We start from the raw sequence: 27,512 nt of genomic DNA, 5'->3' as shown, positions 1-27,512 counted from the left end.
AACACATGCGATAGTAGATTTAAAACCAGTTCGCCCCGATTGTGTTTCTAAGTTGGACAGCAACACCTGCTTGATTGTTTCAACAAGGGGTACATGTCTACAACACGGAGTACGTCGATATTTCTTGCACTCCATGGCACAAGTGGAACATTGTTCAAAGCAACGTTTGATCAAATCACTCACTCAGACACAGCTTTGTTGTCCATGGTCGGTACATGTCCAGTGACGGTCTCCACTGGTCACTCTGCGTGTGTGACTTGTATGATTGTATGTGCGCTTTGGTCAAGTAGTGTGACAATGAGGATCAGGTGGCGGGATTTCTAGGGGTTGTTTTATTTCTGCAGTCAGCTATGTAACTGTTAATGTATCGACTCGCAGTGAGTGAGTTGTGTTTTGTGCCGCACCCAGCAATAGTCCAGCTATGTGGTATGTAAATAATCGAGTCTGGAGCAGACAATCCCGTGATCAACAACATGACCATCGATGTGCGCAATTGGGAACCGATGAAATGTGTCAACCAAGTAGGCGAGCCTGACCACCCGATCCCGTTAGTCGCCTCTGACAACAAGCACTGTTTTCTTGTGTGACAAGCATGGGTTGCTGAAGGCCTGTTCTACCCCGGACCTTCACAGGTAGTAAAGACTCGGGTCTTGATTAGCGAAACCACGTCCTGAACTGCCACATTCAACCAAGTCGGACCACTCGAACATTATGTGTTAGCGGGTCCATGCGATACGTTTTATTTGCTGGGGATTACGATGTGTTACTTGTTAGAATTTGACCTTCTGTTAATGTCTACTGTATCATGATTTTCCAGAGTCTGGATTACGACAGGTGTTTTAATGAACCTTACGAGGAGCTTCTGAAGAAACAATATCAGGAACACGTGAGTGACAGAGACGCCATCTCTAACACACATAACTAGTGCGTTGGTAATCTGTTTTGATGCATAAAGTGAGTGAGTGTGAGTTTCGTTTTGCTGCTCACTCAGAAATTTCACAACTATACGTCAGCGGTGTCTAAAGAATCGAGTCTGGACCAGACAATTCAGTGATCAGCTGGACGTGAGAACTGGGAAGGGTGTTGGGGTGGGGACAGGTTAGGGTGTCGGGGAGAGAGCAGGTTAGGGTGTTGGGGTGAGAGCAGAGAAGCTGATATTTGTACACCTTGTCGCCTGATAACCTAAAACATTTCACTGCCAACACATAAAGATATAAAGTTTATCACGCGAATACCACAGAGGTTTATTTTTTCAGTCTGACAACAAGATCGAGGCTGTAAAATGGATTATTACCTTTATGGTTGGACTTCTAACTGGAATGGTGGGTAGGTTTACAACAACTTGCAAATACAGGATTTTAAAAAGTATAAGTTGCATATAACTAACCAACTAACTAACTAACTAACTAACTAACTAACTAACTAACTAACTAACTAACTAACTAACCTTCACGGATAATAGTATGTGGCCTTGCGTTCCCGATAGAATTACTTCTGACAAGCTATGTATATTAGGCGTTCTACATACGCCGTCTTATTGTATTTTCAGGTTGCACTGTATATTGACAGTATTGTCAAACTGCTGTCTGGATGGAAGTTCAACACGATCGATGTGTGTATCCGTCAATTTCAACTAGGCCACTGCAAATTGTGTTTATGTAGCGATATGGGTTATCTACGTGACGGCCCACATGTAAGGTGTACCTTAGTCCTGACATGTTCCCAGGTTCGAATCCCAGGATTGCCCTGATTGTGATCACCACTATTGAAGTGATATAGAAATGTGGCGTGAAAGTGGAGTTATAGTTGTCTCCCTTACTGAAAGTTCACACTAACACTCAGACCAGATTTCTCGAGACTTTTGAGAATTTTGAGAAAACGCAGGAAAATGCATTTCCCAGAATGAAGTGAAGTTGATATCAAACACAAACATATCCGACAGTTTTAGTTTGTTGGATAGATTGCTTTAGTTGTTTTGGAATTTTTATTCTAAAAATGCAGCTGATTTCAAAATCAATTGTTTCAATTGTCAAAGAAAGTTTTAAAGGTGACTGAAAACGTAAGTTTGTTTCGAGAGATCGTTACCAGATCTCACAGGTAGATAGTATTAGGAAGGTGTTGTTAGTGTGCCAGTGGACCCAGGGTTCCATATTTTGTTATATAATCGGTCGCACAAAGATACAGGATAATAGTAATATTGGCCATGCCCTTTTTTAAGTCAGATATGTTACGTATACACAAGATACTTTAGCAAGAGAAAAGGTATTTTGCGTTTTTCATATATGGGACTGTCTCCTATTCTCGCGGTGAACACATTTTCTGCCGAGATCGCCAATGCTTGATACTTATCGGTTGGTTACATCATTGACAGGTAATTAGGAAGTGGCCCAAGTCTAGGAATTATCAAAATGTGACAATGTAACGAATATTTGTGTGTTTTAACCAACTTGGAAAAATCGGAAATTTCCCCCGCCCTTTCCGACAAGATTCTCCTTCTTTACACCTAATAACGTTACTTTCTCGTTATGCCGAGAGAATGGGAGACGCCTCGAAAAGTCAGCAGAGGGCGACCATGCATCGAGCTCAAGTGCGATAATACACCTGATGGATCAAGCAGTTGATAGATGCAGATGTTAGAGGGGGAATCTGTTAATTTAAAAACAACAAGCATACATACAAAAAGAACTGTTTGTATAATTTTTTTCAGCCGATATCCGTAAGTAGCACGAAAATAGGAGACGCCAGTATATGTTTTATTTCCCTGAGCCAACAATGGTCCCTAGTCCAGCAAGTATGTAATAGCTAGTTGGCGAGTAGTTAGAATGTGGATGAGCAGGGTGTCCTTAAGTCTGAAGCATCAGGTGTTGAGTTCGCTTATCACAGGGGCCAGTGTTCATGATAATACGAAGCAGACACAGACGAGTGTCAAAACTTGTGGTGTCACCCTGGTCCAATGATTCAGTCTATGTTGACCCAGCATTTAGTGGGTACCCGGTATGTGTCCGGGTTGGGGTAGGGGGTGATTGGGTGTTTGGGCGGGGATGGGAGTAGGGTGATGGCTGGTTGGATGGGTGGGTGTGGGAGTATTCGGTGGGTTGGTGTGGGTGGGGGTGATGACGTCTTCGTCCATCCCATAGGCAGCTATATACTCTACACGGAATTAAGAATTGGGAATGGACGTTCATACGGATAGAAACATGGGGGACAAATGAACTCATTTGAGTTGAAAGAAGTACCTGGACAGTCGCGACATGATAATGTAACGAGCCACGTATTAATGTCGTGTTGAAGCGTTCTGTGCCTTGATAAGCCAGCTATACTGAGGTGTTCTAAAGACGGGTGTCTGGTGGAGTCTCTCCTGTTCTTGCTGCTGTTCAACGTGAGCTTCGTCATCATCGCCGCTTGTCTGACAGTGTATGAGGTATGCATTCACACCCTCTCGGTTATATATCTGTTTACCTGTGTACCTGACCAAAATACAAACTTTCACCCTGTTCAAGCAATCGAGTGGTCGATCCCTGACCAAAGCTATTTAAACTAGCATAGTTAATCCCAAATATGACATATGTTAGCACATTTATTGCTGAGAAGGAACTGCACCTGACACCAAACATACAAACATACAAACAAACACAAGTGTACACGCTCACGGAAGCACGCACGAGCACACTCGCATAAATATTATTTTTATTACTATCATTTTTCAAACAGGAAAGCTGTGATCCCCCGGATCATGCCGGAACGAGTAGTTATAGAATTTCAATATTGACAATATAATCATACACCTTTTGTTCGATTGACTATTAGAAGAGATCATGCTGACTTAACAGCGTACTCATTTAAACTCATCGACATGTGGTCAGCACTAGCACGCCGATCATACTGTGTTTGATTTGTCCGACGGATCTGAAGCAGTGTCGATTGCCACAACTCTCAGAGTACACTTCTCGAAAGCCCTTGACAATAATCTCCACTTCATCAAAGGACAAAAATGCAGAGATCGTTAGAACACTGCATTGTGAACGTAATGTTTAACAAAACACGCTGAAGCGTGAACTAATGAATATTGTTTCAGCACGTGTCCACTTTCAGCTGACATATTCCAAGGCCGTGTTTCCATGGCCTACTGTGATGTTTCGATGTCACTGAATGTTGTTTTTCAGAGAACATTCATTGACTCTAATTGCATCAGAAAAGCGTGCATTAGCAGAGATCTATGCGTCTATCTCGAGAGACAAATGTCACAAAAACTGCCCATGCGTTATGGAGATGTTTAAGTGGAAGTGAAACAGAACACTTAAATCGTGACATACACTTTTATGATATTTTACCTGGGAGACGTTATAGTGATGATTTACTATCTTATATCTGGGTTTGTATTAAGAATAATGTCTTGTCAAGAACGCGTGATCATGTAAAGACAACGCATCAAACATATTAACTGTTCCAGTTCCGTTTGAATGACTACGGTCCCACGACAAATGCAAGACAAATGTATGTCAACATGTTGATGGATATATGTAGTATGTAAAATTGGGACAAGACGCTTTTGTTTGGCATCCAAACACATAGTTAACGGGGTATCCGGCACGAGAAGAGGTACTTCACTGATCAGAGTTGTTCGTTTTTAACATTGTTATTTCTATTGGTACTTGTGCTATGATCTGCAATGTTTAAGGTCCGAATTTGTTGAGACAAAGGTGTCTTTGTAATGTACTTAGTTCAATTTTATATACAAAAAATAATACCCGAATACTACATCCCTTGCTAATGAAGGTATGTCGAAGATGAAGTGTTTCTCTAAGCTGTTGAAGAATGAATAAAGCGTTATTCTGGTGCACCCCAGACCAAGATGTATGTGTAGGTTTTTGGACATTGCACGGAAGAAAGCGTTATATTTAGTGCATCCGAGACCAAGATGTATGTGAAGGTTTTTGGACCATGGAAGAAAGCGATATTCTAGTGCACCCCAGAACAAGATGTGTGTGAAGGGTTTTGGACACTGCATGGAAGAAGGCATTAGGTTAGCGCTCCTGAGCCCAAGATGTACCTGACGGTTTACAGTCATTGTAGGAAAAAAAGTCTAGTGCACCTGAGACCAAATCGTATGTGTATTTGTTTTGTAGGAAAGGGAAGCTTGTTATTCGTGCAGCCTTAATGGAGTGAGTGATACGTGGATAATGTAAAGCTCATGTGATAGGGGTAGAAAGGGAATTTGTTACAGCTGTCTCACCAAACGCTATCTATTGCAGCCCGTTGCAGGAGGGTCTGGTATACCCGAGATCAAGTGTTATCTGAATGGCATCAAGGTCCCACGTGTTGCAAGGTTCTTCACTCTGCTCGCCAAGTCTATAGGGGTCCTCTTCAGTGTAGCAGGAGGTAGATTAATCTTTGTCCTCGGAGCCTAAAATCACCAGACTCCTAAAAAATGTAAATACAGCATACCACCGTGAGAAAGTATAAACTATTTTGTGTTATCATATGTGTTATATTTACTCATGAATGCAAAACTTGAAGTAGTCATTGGTTTGCTTCAATATTTTGTGTTCTTTCAGGTCTGTTTGTTGGAAAGGAAGGGCCGATGATTCACAGTGGTGCTATCATAGGAGCGGGGGTTCCACAGGTGGGTCAACCCCATAGACAGGTACTTGCTTTCAGAAATCACAAGCGCTTTATTTCAACGTCAGAACTAGAACTCACAAAAACAATTGCTCCTCGAGATTCATAAATGTTTAGACACATCTGTCGTCTGGTCCAACGACAAGTGTCGTCTTGGTGTTGAGCTGCAAATGTTACTGTTTGTTTAGTCTTTAGCGCTAATCCCTACGATTGATTTGAGTCTTTATGTGGTGGTATATAGTCTATTTCAGGAAAGAGGCGTGGTTTCACATCGTCATGATCTTCTCTGTCCAGTGGTCGCCATGTTGTTGAAACTGTACTATTGCTACCTGTGTGGAAGCATCTGTACATAATCTGCCATTGATAAGATGTAAAATGCACTTGGCATTTAGTATGTTGAAGAGTTATTATCTCGTATCATCAAGTAATTTGTGTATCTCTTGTATTTAGGAATATCTTTTATTAATAATTAATTTGAACCAATTCAAATGTTTCTTAAAACTTTGAAGCTTCAATAATCTCGTTGATGTACATACACTACATGAATATCACATACCTTCATGCATCTATGGAACATCTCGTAACATCGCACACGCATGAAAGGCGTGAATTACTACCATTTAAGCTCCTGGTTTTGTGTGCGCGATGGAGCTATATTGAGGCATAACGAAAAGACTAAGAGCGGCCATAAAGCAATGTATGAGGAACCGGAGAGTGATGAAACGGTGGGCTGATGCGATGAAACAACAGACTCATTCGATGAAACAATGGGCTGATAAGACGAAACAATAGACTGATGCGATGAGAGAGAGGGTTGATGCGATGAAACAGTGGGCTTATAAAACAAAACAATAGACTGATGCGATCAGAGAGAGGGTTGATGCGATGAAACAGTGGGCTTATAAAACAAAACAATAGACTGATGCGATGAGAGAATGGGTTGATGCGATGAAACAGTGGGCTTATAAAACAAAACAATAGACTGATGCGATGAGAGAATGGGTTGATGCGATGAAACAGTGGGCTTATAAAACAAAACAATAGACTGATGAGATTGCTGGCATGATTGAATGATTGATCTCGAAACAGTGGATTGTATGACGAAAAATCTACACGCTTGGATGATACAGAAAATAGAATACAGTGGATGCCACTACAAGTATGAACTGTGAGATAACACTCAAGTATGGGCTGTACGAGTGATGCGATGACAGGATGGAGTCATGCTATGAAACATTTGAATGATTCGATAAAACGATGCATTGATGCAATGGAACGATTGGGTGATGCGATGGAACATTTGAATGAATCGGCAAGATGGAATGACGCTAAGAAACATTTAAGTGATGCTTTAAACCAAAGGGGTGATGCAATCAATCGACTGGGTGATTCGATGAAACATTTGAATGATTCAATAAAGGGGAGGAGTGGTGCAATGAAACGATTGCGTGATACGGCTAAACATTTGAATGTTTTGATAAAACGATGGAGTGATGCGATGAAACATTTGAATGATTCAATAAAGGGGAGGAGTGATGCTATGACATGATCGGGTGATGCGATGAAATGAAGGAGTGGTGCGATGACAAGACTGTGTGATGCAATGAATGATGAGTGATACGACGGTGAAACGATGCCATGGTGACGCTGAAACAATGGAGTGACGAGTGATACATCGATGAAACAATGTCCAGAGTGACGAGTTCTACGATGATGAAAGATGTCCTGCGATATACGAGGGAGTGGTGCGGATTTATAGCATGAAACGATGCAGTGATGAATGATGTAGTACAACGATGAAATAATGACTGATGAGATAAGACAATGCTTTAGATGGCGTGCTTTAAGTCTTGAAACTCCTCACACTGTCTATGCTAATCATTAAATGACTTCCAGTTTTAACTTCAATGGGAAGTAAAGCCTGGGAGGTGAACAACATGTGACACTTCTCTGGATAGACTTTCGCAACCCTTTGTATACGTATAACATTCTCATGGTCAATCCAAGTGCTAGGTAATCGATATGTATTGGTCCTTTTCTGAACATGAAAATACCGTTGCTTTTTTTTTATTTGGGGGGGGGGGGGGGGGGGAGGAGGAAGCAGGAATTGATTCCGCACTACGTATTCTTGTTTCATCTCCGGAAGAAGGAATATTTGTCTGCGAATGTAGGTATGATGTTTGTATGGCCATGAACCTTAGCAGTTGAACAACCAGTCAGGTCAGATATTGTGTGTATCTCAGGTGTAATATAATCGCACTGCGAATAACGAAGCTTATAATTCTACGGATGAACACCCCATGTTTATTGCATAAAGCGACGGTTCAAAGTAGATTCTTATGTCGTTATGAACCTAAAGTAAACTGACATTAATGTTGCACGTCGCTATTAAGCACAAGAGACATCATCTGTAATCAAGAAGTGTTACATGTAAAGTTAAAAGTTTCCGTATATTCTCAAAATACTGCTAGAATTGCGATGAAACTATTACCTGTAGGTGTATTTAATACCTTTGTTATTTGTAAAAGTATCGACTGGTGTTTCGTTAATTTTCTTGTCTCCTCGGTGTATCGTCTTGACACATGAGAAAATAACACCTAACACTGTAGAGACTGTTGTCTTTTGGAAAGGAAATTGGATCTATCTAAAAGTCAAGATATATATACGTGCTTGTCCGTATGCTGTTTACGTATATGACTTTGGAAAAGTGAAAGTCAGTTAAATACACTCCTGTGCCGTATTTCGATACCCCATAACCTCACTTCTTGTCCTTCGTTCTGTAGATAGTTGCACACACACACACATACACAGACCCACACAGAGACACACACACAGACACACACACTGTGTGTGGTGAAATGTCGGTTTTAGCAGTAATTATCTCATACGACTGAAACAAGGTTCTGTGAGACTGAAATCAAAGAAATGGTCAGCCTAAGGGAATCGGAGACTGGGTTGACACATGCCATCGTTCATCTCAGTTGCGTAGATCGATGTTCATGCTGTTGATCCCTGGATTGTCTGGTCCAGATGCCTTTGTTAAGACCGACGCCATATAGCTAGAATATTGCTGAGTGCGGCGTAAAACTAAACTCGTTCATTCACTGATTCATTCACACATCATTGTCAGATGATACATATGGAGAACAGAAGTTACATTCATAAAGTGACAAATAATTTTTAGCTTGAATTAGGTAACTGTATTTCTTTATACAACGTAGAATAAGATAACTGTTTGCAATAACTTATAATTATATAAATGTAATCATTATAATATAATGATATATTTTTAGTTGTATTATATATACCGTGTTTGAAATGCACCAGTTATGATACAAAGGATAACTAGAAACACAATTTTGTTTGTCATACACGTCAAACGTACATTCTATTATACATAATTTCTTTGTTCTTCAGTTTCAGAGTCTTGCCTTTCGGAAAATTAACATCAGAAAGTATGCGTTCTTCAGGACTGACAGGTGAGATATCACACTCAGGACTCACAGGTGAGATATTACACTCAGGACTGTCGGGTAAGATATCAGGCTCAGTACTGGCAGATGAGATATCACACACAGGACTGACAGATGAGACATCACACGCCCAGTTCATTGTTCCTACTCTGCCATATACAGTAACGCTGATATCATGTTCCAGTAGGGAACAGATGGTCGCAACATCATCCTTCAGACGGTATTCTCTAAACGCGCAGCACGAAGTCAACACGTTGGTATGTCGTACATTTACAGCTTTTGAGGTCGCCAAGATTATAGCTAACATTCCAATCCCACCCCAAGGAATTGCTCCTTCAACACTCAAGACAGACTCAGATACAGGTACACTCTGGTTTTGTGGTCGCAGTAAGATCAGAGTGAAAGTTACGTGTGTTAAAACACAACAACAGAGGTGACATAAGTAATATGTCTGTTGCTAATATGTTTCTATTATTAGTAAGTGATTGAGTCTAGTTTTACGCTTCCTTTTACAAAATTGCAGCAATTTCAGGGCGAGGAACTGTTTTTTTCGGATATTAATTAACAGTACTGTTTCGGAATCAACTGAACGGATCATCACCAGCATCTTTCTTTTACAGAGATAAAAGAGACTTTGTATCGGGAGGAGCGGCGGCGGGTGTGGCAGGTAGGATGGTGTGGCAGATAGGAGGTGTTGCAGATAGGGAGCGTGGCAGGTAGGGCGGTGTGGCTGGTAGGGTGGCGTGTCAGGTAGGGTAGTGTGTCAGGTAGGGTGGTATGTCAGTTAGGATGGTTTGGCAGGTAGTAGTGTGTGTCAGGTAGGATGATATGGTAGGTAGGATGGTGTGTCAGGTAGTGTGGTGTGATAGGAAGATTGGTGTGGCAGGTAGGGTTGTGTGTTAGGTAGGATGGTGTGACAGGTAGGATGATGTGGCAGATAGGATGGTGTGGTAGGTGGGGTGTGTGACAGCTAGGCATTATAGTAATGCTGCAGGTACGATGGTATGACATTAATGTTGCACGTAGGAGGGTATGACGGTAATGTTGCAAGCAGGATGGTACGACAATAACGTTGCTGATTGTACGACAGTGATGTTGCAGGTAGGATGGTGTGACAGTAATGTTGCAACTAGGATGGGGTGACAGTAAAGTTGCAAGTAGGATAGTATGTCTGTAATGGTGCAAGTTGGATGGTGTGACAGTAATGTTGCAGGTAAGATGGGTTGACTGTTATGTTGCTAGTAGGGTGGTGTGACAGTAATGTTGCAGGTAAGATGGGTTGACTGTTATGTTGCTAGTAGGATGGTGTGACAGTAATGTTGCAGGTGGGATGGTGTGACAATAAGCCGAGGCAGGAAGACGCTGAGGCAGGATAACAAGTGACGTAGATATTAAAGTGCTACCTATTGACGGTGTTTCTGAAGGTTTAGGATGTGGCAAGGAGCTGATATGACGGATAACAGGATGTATCATTGGCGTGGCGGATGAAAGCAGAAAGGATGATCAGTTGGGTTGGCAAGAAAGACAAGGTTTATTCTGTAGGAGATGTGACAGATGGGAGGATGTAGCACATGGGATACTGTAGCAAGACTGAGGGTGCACCATGTCGTAAGCTGTGACAGCTGAATGCCGTGACTGAATAGTATCCTATCTATAAAACAAAGAGTTGTGTATTATCGGTCCGTGAACACGTTGCCGAGACGACGGGTCGATGCTTGAGCAAGACGTTGTCGATTCTCACGGCAATGAGAAGAAGAGACGAACTGATTAGATATGTTTCGAGTCTGAAATGAGTGACAACTGCTCGTTATCACTGAACTACCATGAAACATCTGTATGTTACAGTTCGAAATAATGCTGCTATGTTTGTCGTAAGAGGCGGCTAACTCGATCGGGTGGTCAGGCCCGCTGACTTGGATGACTCATGTCATGGGTTCCCAGTTGCACAGATCGATGCTCCTGCTGTTGATCACTGGATTGTCTGGTCCAGAATCGATTATTTACAGTCCGCCGCCATATAGCTGGAATATTGCTGAGTGCGGCGTAAAGCTAAACTCACTCATTCACTCACTCACTCGAAATAATTAACATACGGTTTTCGTTTCTCATAAGCTGCTTTCGGGGCCCCTATTGGAGGCGTTCTGTTCAGTCTGGAGGAGGGATGTTCGTTCTGGAACCAGAAACTGACGTGGAGGACGGTAACATCACATCCCATCGCCTTTGATGTTCCATAGGGACTTAGCCTTAGACAAAGACGTGATGTCGAAAATTCGACTGAGATGCTGAAAAGAATAACACATTAAAAGAATGAGATGAACATCGTGTCATATGATATTTCTTTTTTTCGTATTGACTAAATATTTCGTAATTATGTTTTGTGTCACTGTTGGTGTTCACTATGACTTCTTTGTCTTCTTTAGTTCTTCTGTTCAATGGCGGCCACGTTCTCGCTCAACTTCTTTCTGTCTGGTCTTGACAGTAGAGACTGGGGGTACTTCTATTTACCGGGACTCATCAACTTCGGAGAGTTCAAAGTAAGTAAGTTATAACAAACATGACACTTCACGACGATTCAGGCATTTCATACGAAGCTTTAAACAAAACAATAAAAGAATTGAACTTGCCACACCATTGCTCATCCGTCTCGATTTACAAGAAAGAAACACAATTGTCAACGCAAAGCAGAGACTGACTTCGCTTTAATTTTCTCTCGAGACGTTTCTGTAAGATTGCTCAGGTGTTGAATAAAACAGTGTGTTTTCCCTAGCAAAACAGAAATATTAGGATAGCTATGTTGCAAAGCAAACATAATTAAGAACATCCACTGGTTCACTGTCCAGTGAGTTTTAACGTGCATATGGACCTGTGGACATTTACGTGTTATTGGCACCCACTAGAGCGTCATAAGCTTTTGTTGTTGTAGGACTGTAGTGTGTTTTCAGTGCGGGATGATGGATGGTTAATTTCATAAAGCAACATATTCCGTTGTCAGAGGTGTTGAACAAAATTGAACTGAATTGTTTCAGATTGCCAGATGGGATGTAATATCAGCCACATCGGATTTGTGAATATTGAGTGAAGCATGTCATAGCTTGAATGAGGTTTTAACCCGTGAAGATCCGATTTTCAGTAACCCATGCCTGTCGTAAGAGGCGACTAACGGAATCGGGTAGTCAGAACAATTAGTTTGCTGAAAATTTTCAGACCGCCGCCCTATAGCTGGAATATAACTGATAGCGGTGTAAAATTAAACTCAATCAGATTTTTTACGTAATTTGAATAGTACTTTTGTCAGACTGCTTGTGAACAATTGTCTGTGGAACTGTGGATATAGCTAAAAGCCTTGGAATCGAACGTAAGCCAAACCACGACACCCGTTTTATTACAGAGACGAATGTAGTGAAAGATATGTTCATTTCGCACAGTGCCAAAGCGAACAAAGTGAGGCATGCCATCTGTGGAACGCCGTAGACCTGCTTATATTCATTGTGATGGGGTTTGTTGGAGGACTTCTTGGTGCGCTCTTCAACGTCTTCAACAAAGCCCTGACTGTTCACAGAATAAAATACTGCCACACCAAGCATAAACTATTCAAGTATGTACCTGTTCTACATATCTATTCACACAAGAGTGTCGCCTAAAACACACAATCGTTCACAATCAAAATTATTTATATATATTATTATGTTGTTTTGTTACACAATTTCCGAATCTATGATTACACGATGCCATTTAGAAAGTGGTCAAATGCAACATATGTCTGTGGAAGTCGCGGTGGCTGAGCGGGCTAGGCGGCTGACTTTGTGTGCTGGCGATTAGGTGCCTGACTCTGAGGGTGCGGGTTCGAATCCCGGATGGGACTCAACCGAAAAAAAAAAAAAAAAAAAAAGTACTAGAATTTGTACTTTACTAAGAAAGTGAAATCCCAAATATGACATATGTTGAATTTCCGAATCGACGTGGTTAGGAAATGAATACATTAAGAAATTAAACATCAGCCGATATCACGAACCCAAACTTCTTTCAATCAGATCAAGGCTGTATCGAGTTGGATCTGACATCATGGAAGATAGGTTTCATATTTAAAAAAAGATGTTTTCTTTAAATGACAGTTATTCTCTAAAGCAGGAAAAGAAGGGCAGTGATCCCCGCGCGTACATCACCTTCACAACCCGCGTGTACTCGTTCCTCAGATCGTGTTCAGTGTGTCAGTTTCTCAGCACTGATACGCTAGTTGACGTTTCCCCAGAAGATGAAGTTATCTGTCTGAATTGTGGTGTCATCTCTTGCAAGACACCGTGCTCTTCTTGGCTGTGTTGATGTCTTACATTACCCAGTGCAATATCTATAGAACCTGCAACGTTTCGAATTACCATCGTATAACTATTGAATGGCTATCGCGTTAGATTATGACACACACCATAACACTTGCTATAAGCCTGTTACCTGATGCTGCCTGTGTGTACCACCTTCTCTACATACAGAACACAATCTGTTTGGTTGGGATTTTGGTTTGTGTTGCAGGAAAGTAAAATCACATTGCTTATTTGCCAGTCTCGTCTAGATGCATCTATACAATGGCTCAGTGCCACGTATATCCCATATTAATATTCCAGACTCGATGTATTTACCACGACACCATCTACAACACAACACTAAAAGCAGCAGCGCCATTATCAATCATGTGCCAAAAACTGGGTATTTGGCTTTTCTTGTCAAACATCATGTTTATCTCATGCATTGACCTGGCACTACTGATATGTCCATGCTGTGCAGGCTTCAGCTCGGACAGATACATCTGTTACTTATCGAGGAAGGAAAACTGGTCTATATGATGTAGGGTTTTTGCGGAATGCTTGCATTCTTCCTTCACAATACCGACTGAAACAGCATCGAAGGTATGACATTTCCTTGTCACATCAGCGACATATCAGTTTCTTTTGCGGCATAAACAATATTTCACAGATAAATATACAATAAACACGACCATACTGATGTAGGCCTTTTTTCTTGAAAAAGCCTTCTCTCTGTATTTACCCACGTACTCACTTTAACAAACATAACTTTGCCTCGTAACAACGTCTTCTTGACGGTGTGATACATGACTTGACCACATATTCATTTCTTCATAATGTGGTAGCCGATTTGAGCAAACATTTGCAGCATTCACCTTCTTTCGATAGTGGTAGTAGACGTGACCGGACATTAGGAATAGTCATGTTCTTCATAAAGTGTTAGTCGACTTGAGCAGACATTACTAGTATTCATTTCTCCATAATGTGTCCGTTGACTTGAGCAGACATTACTAGTACTAATTTCTTCATAATATGTTGATCGACTTGAGCAGACATTACTAGTATTCATTTCTTCATAATATGTTGATCGACTTGAGCAGACATTACTAGTATTCATTTCTTCATACTGTGTTGGTCGACTTGAGCAGATATAAGAAATATTCATCTTTTGCAGATAGTGGCATTCGACTTGACCAGACATAAGGAATATTCATCGTTTTCATAATGTGTTAGTCGACTTGACCAGACATAAGGAATATTCATGATTTTCATAATGTGTTAGTCGAGCAGACTTCTTCAGATAGCTTGGTAACTGACTAGACCAGATATTAGGAATGTTCATCTCCGTCAGACAGTGTTAGTCGACTTGACCAGACATTAGACGTATTTGTCTCCTGGAGACAGTGTTAGTCGACTTGACCATACATTAGGCGTATTTGTCTCCTGGAGACAGTGTTAGTCGACTTGATCAGACACTAGGCGTATTTGTCTCCTGGAGACAGTGTTAGTCGACTTGACCAGACATTAGACGTATTTGTCTCCTGGAGACAGTGTTAGTCGACTTGAGCAGACATTACTAGTATGCATTTCTTCATAATGTGATAGTCGACTTGAGCAGACATTACTAGTATTCATTTCTTCATAATGTGTTAGTCGACTTGAGCAGACATTACTAGTATTCATTTCTTCATAATGTGTTAGTCGACTTGAGCAGACATTACTAGTACTAATTTCTTCATAATGTGAAAGTCGACTTGAGCAGACATTACTAGTATTCATTTCTCCATAATGTGATAGTCGACTTGAGCAGACATTACTAGTATTCGTGTCTTCATAATGTGATAGTCGACTTGAGCAGACATTACTAGTATTCATTTCTTCATAATGTGACAGTCGACTTAAACAGACATTACTAGTATGCATTTCTTCATAATGTGATAGTCGACTTGAGCAGACAATACTAGTATTCATTTCTTCATAATGTGATAGTCGACTTGAGCAGACATTACTAGTATTCATGTCTTCATAATGTGAAAGTCGACTTGAGCAGACATTACTAGTATTCATTTCTTCATAATGTGACAGTCGACTTAAACAGACATTACTAGTATGCATTTCTTCATAATGTGATAGTCGACTTGAGCAGACAATACTAGTATTCATTTCTTCATAATGTGATAGTCGACTTGAGCAGACATTACTAGTATTCATGTCTTCATAATGTGATAGTCGACTTGAGCAGACATTACTAGTATTCATTTCTTCATAATGTGACAGTCGACTTAAACAGACATTACTAGTATGCAATTCTTCATAATGTGATAGTCGACTTGAGCAGACAATACTAGTATTCATTTCTTCATAATGTGATAGTCGACTTGAGCAGACATTACTAGTATTCATGTCTTCATAATGTGATAGTCGACTTGAGCAGACGTTACTAGTATTCATTTCTTCATAATGTGACAGTCGACTTAAACAGACATTACTAGTATTCATTTCTTCATAATGTGATAGTCGACTTGAGCAGACAATACTAGTATTCATTTCTTCATAATGTGTTAGTCGACTTGAGCAGACATTACTAATATTCATGTCTTCATAATGTGATAGTCGACTTGAGCAGACATTACTAGTATTCATTTCTTCATAATGTGACAGTCGACTTAAACAGACATTACTAGTATGCATTTCTTCATAATGTGATAGTCGACTTGAGCAGACATTACTAGTATTCATTTCTTCATAACGTGACAGTCGACTTAAACAGACATTACTAGTATGCATTTCTTCATAATGTGATAGTCGACTTAAACAGACATTATTAGTATTCATTTCTTCATAATGTGATAGTCGACTTGAGCAGACAATACTAGTATTCATTTCTTCATAATGTGATAGTCGACTTGAGCAGACATTACTAGTATTCATTTCTTCATACTGTGTTAGTCGACTTGACCAGACATAAGGAATATTCATCTTTTTCAGATAGTGGCATTCGACTTGACCAGACAAGGAATATTCATCGTTTTCATAATGTGTTAGTCGACTTGACCAGACATAAGGAATATTCATGTTTTTCATACTGTGTTAGTCGACTTGACCAGACATAAGGAATATTCATGTTTTTCATAATGTGTTAGTCGAGCAGACTTCTTCAGATAGCTTGGTAACTGACTAGACCAGACATTAGGAATGTTCATCTCTGTCAGACAGTGTTAGTCGACTTGACCAGACATTAGGCGTATTTGTCTCCTGGAGACAGTTTTAGTCGACTTGAGCAGACATTACTAGTATTCATTTCTTCATAATGTGATAGTCGACTTGAGCAGACATTACTAGTATTCATTTCTTCATAATGTGTTAGTCGACTTGAGCAGACATTACTAGTATTCATTTCTTCATAATGTGATAGTCGACTTGAGCAGACATTACTAGTATTCATGTTTTTCATAATGTGAAAGTCGACTTGAGCAGACATTACTAGTATTCATTTCTCCATAATGTGATAGTCGACTTGAGCAGACATTACTAGTATTCGTGTCTTCATAATGTGATAGTCGACTTGAGCAGACATTACTAGTATTCATTTCTTCATAATGTGATAGTCGACTTAAACAGACATTACTAGTATTCATTTCTTCATAATGTGATAGTCGACTTGAGCAGACAATACTAGTATTCATTTCTTCATAATGTGATAGTCGACTTGAGCAGACATTACTAGTATTCATGTCTTCATAATGTGATAGTCGACTTGAGCAGACATTACTAGTATTCATTTCTTCATAATGTGACAGTCGACTTAAACAGACATTACTAGTATGCATTTCTTCATAATGTGATAGTCGACTTGAGCAGACATTACTAGTATTCATTTCTTCATAATGTGATAGTCGACTTGAGCAGACATTACTAGTATTCATGTCTTCATAATGTGATAGTCGACTTGAGCAGACATTACTAGTATTCATTTCTTCATAATGTGACAGTCGACTTAAACAGACATTACTAGTATGCAATTCTTCATAATGTGATAGTCGACTTGAGCAGACAATACTAGTATTCATTTCTTCATAATGTGATAGTCGACTTGAGCAGACATTACTAGTATTCATGTCTTCATAATGTGATAGTCGACTTGAGCAGACGTTACTAGTATTCATTTCTTCATAATGTGACAGTCGACTTAAACAGACATTACTAGTATTCATTTCTTCATAATGTGATAGTCGACTTGAGCAGACAATACTAGTATTCATTTCTTCATAATGTGTTAGTCGACTTGAGCAGACATTACTAATATTCATGTCTTCATAATGTGATAGTCGACTTGAGCAGACATTACTAGTATTCATTTCTTCATAATGTGACAGTCGACTTAAACAGACATTACTAGTATGCATTTCTTCATAATGTGATAGTCGACTTGAGCAGACATTACTAGTATTCATTTCTTCATAACGTGACAGTCGACTTAAACAGACATTATTAGTATTCATTTCTTCATAATGTGATAGTCGACTTGAGCAGACAATACTAGTATTCATTTCTTCATAATGTGATAGTCGACTTGAGCAGACATTACTAGTATTCATTTCTTCATACTGTGTTAGTCGACTTGACCAGACATAAGGAATATTCATCTTTTTCAGATAGTGGCATTCGACTTGACCAGACAAGGAATATTCATCGTTTTCATAATGTGTTAGTCGACTTGACCAGACATAAGGAATATTCATGTTTTTCATACTGTGTTAGTCGACTTGACCAGACATAAGGAATATTCATGTTTTTCATAATGTGTTAGTCGAGCAGACTTCTTCAGATAGCTTGGTAACTGACTAGACCAGACATTAGGAATGTTCATCTCTGTCAGACAGTGTTAGTCGACTTGACCAGACATTAGGCGTATTTGTCTCCTGGAGACAGTGTTAGTCGACTTGACCAGACATTAGGCGTATTTGTCTCCTGGAGACAGTGTTAGTCGATTTGACCATACATTACAGCATTTGTCTTCTGAAGATAGTGGTAGCCAACTTGACCAGACATTTGGAGTATTTGTTAGTTGAAGATAGTGGTAGCCAACTTGACCAGACATTTGGAGTATTTGTCTTTTTCACTATGCTGAAGACGGTTGGACGAAGTATCAACCGTGTACGTCTACCTTGTTAACGCTTGGAACTGAGACGCCTTGGCAAGCCATAGGTTATAGCCACCAACATTTTTCAGTGTCTCTACCATTTATGTAAATAAGTGTAAAGATGATTTTGCATTGTATTGAAGTCTTGCTATTATCAGTGGTGTTTTCCCTCAAGGGACAGTCTGTGTCTGTATAGTGAGAAATCTTGACAGCATTGCAATTGAATTACATGGAAATATTTCCATTAGGGTATTGTACTTAACTGTCTGACACATGCCTGAAAACTGTCTCATCTATTTAGAATTCTTGAAGCTGTCTTGGTTGCCATGGTAACAACAACGGTTGCATTTACTGCCGCCATGACGCTTGGGGAGTGCAGCCCTTTAACAGTAAGTCCAATTCTCTGTTTACACAGTGTTCATCACCGACGTGAAAAGAGCATGCAACTTAAACAGATTCACCACATATATATACACACACAGGCCCATGTACAATGTATGATACATTGTATTCACTTACAATAATATTGCGTTGCGTCGCATCAAAGCTTCCTTAATATATTTTGCATACATATATAAATAATTTCTGTTTTCACATTGGAGAAGGCGAATTAGAGAGTTGGGATCTTTACAGACAATATTTAACATATATCTTGTTCGTAAATCATTGTATTGTGGGCAAATAAACTTGAAATGAACCTCATCTTCTAAAATGTTTTTACAAAATGGACAAAATCTTAATTTTCTTGGGATATTATTTCTTCTGCCTGTATTCTTTGTGATGTTTAATTCACCTAATCTTAAAAGTGATAAAAGTCTTCTTAAATCTGTATCACATACATGTATATAAAGTTGGCAAATATGATTCCATGTTAAACACACTTTTTACACATGAATAGTACTCTAAATATACACTGGATGTTACAATCTTTAACGCGTTCAGAAAACTATTTAACAAATAAGTCAGTGTTAAGGTCACATATACTCTAATAGGATACAAATGCAAAATCACTTGCTGACATCGTTATAAATGAAACCCTGTCATTACAACTGCTCATTTCGATCTTTAATTACCTTAAATCGACTTTTTTGTCAACAGTGCATAATTCTCAACCGCAAACGAAATTTCAACCAATCAGAGCGGCGCGTCTCCGTGACGTAATAGTAGGTCTAGAAATGAGGGTCTGTGCAGTATTCTTCTACATTATGCAATTAGTTGCCAGGTGTGCTATCCTGAGTAACCAATGAAACTATACAGCAATGTGAAAAACCCGAAACGATACATCACGTTTTCGTATATTAGACTGTCAAAAGACACATCACTTGGGAAATCTGCAGATAAATTATATATCACTTGTTTTTGTGGATATTGATGGATATATTCCTCGAAGAAGGTAATAGCCTGACATTGCTCTTATAACTTTAATTTTAATATTTGCATTTTTGTTTTAAGAAGTTGTCGTAGCTTTCAACAGAATCATTGTTTTCGTCGTTAAGTGTAATGATGCAGACGACATACACTGGGGCGTGCGTGCGAATTATGATTCATATAGGCAAACTATGAAATGTCTACACATTACATTCCTGTTATACATTCGCAGATAGCTTCTTTTTATTAAGTTTCAAAATGCATACGTGTATGATTATAAAGTAATCAGGATTATGAGACCAAGTATAAAGACGTATATTGACAAGTGTCTACATACTGGTGAGTGAACGTTACAAACCAAGTAAATTTAGCAAGTGAATAATTTATCGCGCAGTATTTTCACTTCGACCCCGACCTCGCTTAGGTTAGTTACAGGTTGTGTCATGCAAAATCCTTTTGGTAATGATTCAAATACACATTTATGCAGTTTTGATTTTCTAACTTGATGAAAACAAACCACCATTAATTGAAATGGATTTGACTTCACGATTTTCAAAACTGGCGGCGCCCTGTCTTGGGATGACTGCTATTTAAGTTTGTTTTCACCGACTTACAAAAACAAAATTACTTTCAACTGGTAGTAAAATATGTATTTTACTGATGGACAATAGGATTGTGCATGACATTGCTTATAACATAACAATTTCACTCTTGGAAGTGAGGTGGAGGCCAAGATAACATTGCTTGCAATATAAATGTCACTTCCACCCCCACCTTGCTTCCTTGGAAGAAGTCCTTATGTTACAAGTTGTGTTATGCAAAATCCTTTTGGCCATGATTCAAATGCATATTTAACTACCAGTAAAAAGTAGTTTTGATTTTCTAACTTGATGAGAACAAATCATAATCTCAATAATTCTAACGGACTTTAGCCTGTGACTTCAGGATTTTCAAAACTGGCGGCGCCCTGTCTGAGGATGAATGCTTTTTAAGTTTGTCTTCCCCGACTTAGAAAATCAAAATTACTTTCTACTGGTAGCAAAATATGTATTTTATTAATGGACAATAGGATTTACATGACATTGCTTATAACATAACAATTTCACTCTTGGAAGCGGTCAATATAATATTACCAGGGATACTCTATAACAGGGATTGGTCACTCGCTTGCTTTCCTTACCATTTGTACTAATTAACGTGTGCCTCGTCATGCTCCACTGCACACGTCGACTTGGTTTGTTCTCAGCGCAAATCGGCTGCGCTTAACAGTATTTCAACCAGTTTACTGTCGGAAACTATCGGCATCTCTCGGAGTAATACTCGGTAAATTGGAGTAGGCTCCCCTGAATGTTGTCACAAGAAGCTGGTTACACTTCCTGTCGCCGAATGATGCATGTGTGGATTAATGAGAGGACTTGAGAATGTGTTTACACATTGCCTTGTTCAAAGACTCTCTGTTTATGTGACAATTTTGATACAGCGTTCGAAACGATCGCCAGCCCAAGAGGCCCAGCGTCGGTTGTTAATGTATCAGGCCAACAGTTTCAGTTATCTGCAGGCCCTTGTGGTCTTCTGTCAATTAGATCTCATTTCTTTTTAACTAGCATCTTGCCCATAATTTGTATCAATGTTCAGGAATTATCCTTGATCCCTCATGTTAGGATAACTTCCAGTTTCACTTCATAGTATTATATATTCAGTGCCGCATAGGAATGTCAGCAGTCTATAACTAATGTAAACTTCTCTGTGCTCCATACACTTCACTAATGGATTTTGTAGGGACTGTGAAACTCTCTACAATGAAGACTATTTTGTTTTTATTGGTTTGATTTCAGCAAAATGGGTATGCAGACTTTAAAAACTGCAAGTGGCAGCAAGCCCTGATTGCCAAATGGCAAACTAAAGGTTATTATGTTATTATATGTATTTGAAATGATCTGTTACACAATTAAAATGTCTCATTATGTTTCAGTGGTTTTCTGTTTGTGTGGAATGCTTAGGCTGCATAAAAATATGTTTCTCAGGCACATTCTTTTCAAAAGTGATGAGTAAGACTTTGATTTTTAATTTTTGATAGAAAAAATGTGACGAGGGAGGAACACATTTTTATTTCTTTTTCCTTCAGGAATACAGTTTGGAAAGTTAAGCACATGTTAATGAGTTGTAGATTCAGTCACTCTCATTCTTACAGACACTCAGTCTATAATGGACAAATGGACGGTCGTGGCAAAGTCGAAATTATATTTTTTAAGAGGGCAGTTAATGAAGATGACCAGATGTCTTCCTGCTTGTGCGCAATTGCATGGATACTGACAGAATGTCAACTGACACAGTCACTCCCCCCTAAAAAAACAGAAAGTTTAAAACCATCACAAAGCGTTAAAAAGTCCTTTGCAGTTTTGTCAAATATCAACAATAGCTTCAGAACTAAAACATTCAAGCATCAAATGCATCAAAGGCATCCATGGCAGATTAGAACAGATCAGATATGTCATACCTCACACTTTCACCAGATAGAATATTCACCTCAATACTTAGAGGTGTATTTGAAAGAAATGAATTTTAGGACGACTAAACACATTCAAACATTGGCTTGTAGTAATGAGTGATCAGATCAACGATATGTCATATTTTTCACACACATGAAATACTTGTGAATGTATACACCCTACCAATTATTTTTTTAATTCATAAAATCATCACTATTACTTCCAAACACCTCTCACCAGATGGAACTTTTTTCCCTAACAGAAATTAAAGGTGTGTGTGAAAGAAGTTTTTTGAGCAATAACTAGAAACACTCAAAAAATGCTGTGTAGTATTTCAATGGCGGATCAGAACAGATCAGCGAGATGACACGTTTTTCACACACCTCAAATAAATCCTAACAATATGTTTAGATTATCAAATTATAAATATTACCTGCAAACACCTTTCGGGTCATTGTATATTCCCCTCATAAATATTTAAGGTGCATGTGAAAGAGGTTTTGGAGCAATAACTAGAAACACTCAAAGTTATACTATTTCAATGGCGGATCAGAACAGATCCGCGAGATGGCACATTTTTCAACACCTCAAAAACACCCTACCGATTTTTTTTAAATTATAAAATTAGCACTATTACTTCCAAACACCTTTCACTAGATGGTATGTTCCCCTAATGGAAATTAAAGGTGTATGTGAATGAAGTTTTTGAAGCTGAAACAAAAGCACTCAAACAACGCCGTGCAATATTTCAATGGCGGATCGGATCAGGTCGGCGAGATGGCACATATTACACACACCTCAAGTACGTCCTAACAATTTATTTTAGATTATGAAACTATCACTATTACCAGCAAACACCTTTCGCCTGATGGTAAATTCCCCTCATAAAAATTAAAGGTGTATGTGAAAGACGGTGTTGAGCAATATCTAGACACACTTCAAACAACGGCGTGTAGTATTTCAATGGCGCATCAGATCAGATCGGCGATCTGCCACATTTTTCACACACCCCAATTAAACCCCAACATGTTTTTAAGTCACAAAACTATCACTATTGCTTGCAGATACCTTTCAGCTAAAGGTATAATTTCCTGCTAAAACATAAAGGAATGTGTGAAAGAAGCTTTTATTGACGAAACTCAGTCAATCTTCGCTGTGTACCGATAATTGAAGCCAGAGAGTTACAAGATGCCGACTTGAAACTTTACTACAAACATATTTTCTTATGCTGACACTAATTACAAATATGTGACTAGAACTGAAGTAACAGAACAGGTGACTTATGTTCTACGTGTAGGATCCGAGTTGTCACAACACTCAGCGAATGTAATCAGCTGTTGAAAATGAACCGAGCTCAATCTTTAATACTAAGCTGCCGCCATATTGTCTCCACTGGTCACGTGACAAAGCGAGACATACGTTCAGCGGTTTTTCGAGGAGTTTCCACTCCCCTCTCTATATAGGCTCCCTGATATTACTTACGATAATATTGTCACTTCGACCACAACCTCAGCAATGTGTTATAGGCAGTCTTGATAAACTCGATGAAACTTAAACTCCATTTTCTATCCTGGAAGCGTGGTATGGGGCGAACCATCCGATTTAGTATATAACACAGGCTTCCACAACGCTCACTTCGCACACACTAACAACCATTTTAAGCACAAACTACGGAGTCTGGTGGAAATCTGGAAATCGTTCCTTCTATGACGTCACTGTAGGGCTCTGGCGACAGAGTTACGTAACATGTCTGCGGTTTCGCTTGCGGGCGAGAGAGAAGCAGACGGGTTTTTAGCAACCTTTAAAGGGGCACTGATGCGGAGCGAATAATGTTTCTCGCCAACGGTCTAATTACGAAACCAAACCGCAATTTGGTCAGCGTCCGCTCCTTCGACCGTGACGGACAAAGGAACTGGGCTCCTGTCCATATTAGTAGAATTTCTTCACCTAAACAGTCAGGAGGCCGGATGCCCATCATATGCCATTTGTTTAAAAATATCCATGGTATTCTTTGTCCGATCGTAACCAAATATCGCAGCAGTGTAGTACTTTTCGGATGCTTAGATGGTATAGTTACTGATCCAATTTGATCCTATTTCTGCGTTTTTAACCTCGATATTTAATCATTTAATCATGCTACAGGCACGTAGCAAGCCATTTGTTTCAGTACGGAAGATTGCTTTATATTTAGGTAGTTTTGAGTGTTGGTTGAGCTGTGATAGCAAATATCATACGTAAATTTGGTAGCTATGGTAGCTACAATGGTTTCTTATTTATGATAGTAAAAACACACAGTTGATTTATTTGAATTCGTAAACAAAAAACGATGACTTTGCCTTTGGTAGAAAAATCTGAAAATTTTCTTACGTACAAAAAACCCTTATTTCACCTATTTACCCAAGTACACAGCAAATGCTAGTGTGTATTCCTTATGTAACGAAATTCCGTTGGTATCCTCAAAACAGTTTCGGCCCATAAGTGTTTTCAGGCTGCATGCGACACAGAGATTACATCTTCCTTGCTGTAACTCGCGCGTGATGGTGTAAACCTACACGTGTTATTTGTCATCATTCCCTGGATGGTCAATTAATGATTTTTTTAACAGGTATAATTAGTAGTAACACCACTTCGGTTACTCAACAAAGGTTCCCATTTGGCATTTCTCCTGTCTGGAGTAAATACTCAACATTATAAATTAAGGTCTGTAATGGCAAATGTATTGTGTGTTATGTAATATGTGCATGTAAGTGATGCAAGAGGGTTTATCAGCTGAGTTCGATCAAAGGATTAACCGATAACACACTGATTGATTAATTACTTTTATCTTCTAGCGAATTTGTCGAAAGGCAGTGTGTGTAATTGACAACACCCTGTCGTAAAGTGCGAGTGCAAAAACAACATCCTCCCTTCAAAGAATTAACCACCCTTGTGTTGATTGATTGATTGCTCATTATTGGTTAACTAAATTACTTAGAATAGTGGACATCATACAATTAGTTGCCAGGTGTGCTATCTTGGGAGACCACTGAGAGGTTTATCTGGTTTTCACCAACGAAAGACCTGAAACGATGTGTTACTTTTTCGAAAAATGAGACAGTTGTAAGACACGCGACACAGAGCAGGATTATTTACCAGCTGCAGATGAATGGAATACGATTTCTTTTACGTGGATATTGATGGATACTCTCCTGAACAAGGTATAGTAGCCTGACATTGTTGCTATAAAATTAGTCTGTTTTACATTCATTATTTGCATTTTGTTTTAATTTATTTGTTGTAGCATTCAGCAGAATCTGTATGACAGAAAACACACACTAGATCGTGTATGTGTGTGAAATAGGATCCACATTGGCAATCTATACACTGTATAAATGTTGCTGTTATGTTAGAAATTTACTATGAGTATAAGCAGATCGTGTGTTCTTTTATTAATTTTCAGAATCATACAAATATGACAATAAACTAATTAGGGTTATGAGGCAAAATATAGAGACGTACATTGGCTTCGTTATTTTTCCGTCCTAATAGTTTTTTACTATTTCTACCACTGGCAGATGATTAACCTTCAAAGTGTTTCATTTGTTTTCATAATACATTTGTAATGAAGTAAAAAATGACTTCACCTCAGTTGATCTGTCTATAATTAAACTATCAGCTGCGCCTACGGACTGCGCAGCAGAGGTCACGAACCAGTCACGAATTCTGGGATATCATCCGGGTACTCACGGGAGAAAAACAATAACATAAGTTTAAACCAGTCCACGGAAATTGCTCCGCATCAGTGCCCCTTTAAGCGCTTGGTATTAATTAACCACAAGTTTGTTTTGTTTTTTAAAAAAATGGTGTTTCGTTTATGACTAACCAGACGTCTTTCATATGCAGTGATAAAAAGAGTACCCAAAAATTGAGTTTAGTGGCCCTTTAATATTCTGAAAATCCCATGCATGGCTAAAACCTATACATCAATTTCTTCACTTCAGTAACCCATGACATGGCATGCGGTTATTATCGTTATTTTAACATAATGTAGGTTTGTTTGGAGTATCTAGTCTCTTCCATAATCAGTAGCTTACACCTGGTCCAGTATTTAACACACCTTATTATAGAATTACAGCAGATATAATGGCGGCCGCATTCAGCTGCATTAGTTGTGTTACTACCAACACCAAAAACATATTCACATTATTTCACATGAAATCTTTCTAGAATAAACAACCCTTGAAAACACCACATTTCTGAGCAATACAATAAGATAGGCTTACTTTGTGTATCAAACATCTGAAATAGGACAGTGGGCCAAAGGTTTTTTTAATTTATGATGAAGCTGTTTGATTGGAAGGAGGGCTTTATGAGCTTTATGAACGAGAGTCTGTACGGCTTTTGACCCAGATAGTATGCTGGAAAATATAATACCCAAGTAGCTGTAATAGCTTGTGGTGTTCAACGTTTGCATGGTTAAACATCCAATTCTCGGTCTTCTTTAATTTACCTCCATTGCGAAAAACAATTATCTCTGTTTTTGTAAAATTAACCTTTAAACCCCATTTTGTGCAAAAGTTTGAGAAAATGTTCCTTTGTAAACCTACAACAATGTCAGAGAATAGACATAAATCATCAGCATAGAATAGTAAAAAGAGCTCTAAAGCATGTACTCCAACAAAAAAAACCCTCTTTCGACCGACAATGTAAGATCCTGTTCACGTTCTTTTACAAACATACTGAATAGTAATGGACTGAGTATACATTCTTGGCGTACACCACTCAAGGAGTTAAAATATTCCGAAATACTACATTTTGATAGTTTTACAGCTGATATAGATTTAGTGTACATGTCGCGCACTACTGAAAGCATTTTACCCCGATTGTTGTTTCGAGAAAGAACATACCATAATAAATCTCTATTTACACAAATCAAAATATAAACAATAAAATCGACCCTTAGACGTAGACAAATATGTTTGGATTAAAGCCTGCAGGATGAAAACATTATCAACAGTTGAATAACCTGACCGGAATCCAGCTTGACATTCTGGATTTAAATTAAATACATCAACAAATGATTTCATTCTTTCATTTAAAATATAAGTGAATATTTTCCCGCATATATCCAGTAAGGAAATACCTC

At 39.0% G+C, this 27,512-nt stretch overlaps 1 protein-coding gene across 1 annotated transcript in view; it reads left to right on the top strand.

Annotated features, from left to right (window-relative positions):
• LOC137267542 (H(+)/Cl(-) exchange transporter 6-like) overlaps positions 1 to 27,512 on the top strand; it is an 89,038-nt gene that overhangs the window by 1,220 nt on the left and 60,306 nt on the right. Inside the window, exons 3-14 of the mRNA XM_067802020.1 lie at positions 818 to 886; positions 1,257 to 1,322; positions 1,550 to 1,616; positions 3,315 to 3,421; positions 5,253 to 5,379; positions 5,556 to 5,623; positions 9,037 to 9,098; positions 9,713 to 9,759; positions 11,205 to 11,290; positions 11,513 to 11,626; positions 12,518 to 12,687; positions 18,832 to 18,919. Coding sequence (XP_067658121.1) covers positions 818 to 886; positions 1,257 to 1,322; positions 1,550 to 1,616; positions 3,315 to 3,421; positions 5,253 to 5,379; positions 5,556 to 5,623; positions 9,037 to 9,098; positions 9,713 to 9,759; positions 11,205 to 11,290; positions 11,513 to 11,626; positions 12,518 to 12,687; positions 18,832 to 18,919 — 1,071 coding nt within the window. The remainder of the gene's footprint in view (positions 1 to 817; positions 887 to 1,256; positions 1,323 to 1,549; positions 1,617 to 3,314; positions 3,422 to 5,252; positions 5,380 to 5,555; positions 5,624 to 9,036; positions 9,099 to 9,712; positions 9,760 to 11,204; positions 11,291 to 11,512; positions 11,627 to 12,517; positions 12,688 to 18,831; positions 18,920 to 27,512) is intronic.

This window comes from Haliotis asinina, chromosome 16 (genome assembly GCF_037392515.1).
Source record: "Haliotis asinina isolate JCU_RB_2024 chromosome 16, JCU_Hal_asi_v2, whole genome shotgun sequence".
Classification (NCBI taxonomy): Eukaryota; Metazoa; Mollusca; class Gastropoda; order Lepetellida; family Haliotidae; genus Haliotis; species Haliotis asinina.
The sequence above is the reverse complement of the archived record's forward strand: the minus strand, read 5'-3'. Positions and strand labels throughout refer to the sequence as shown.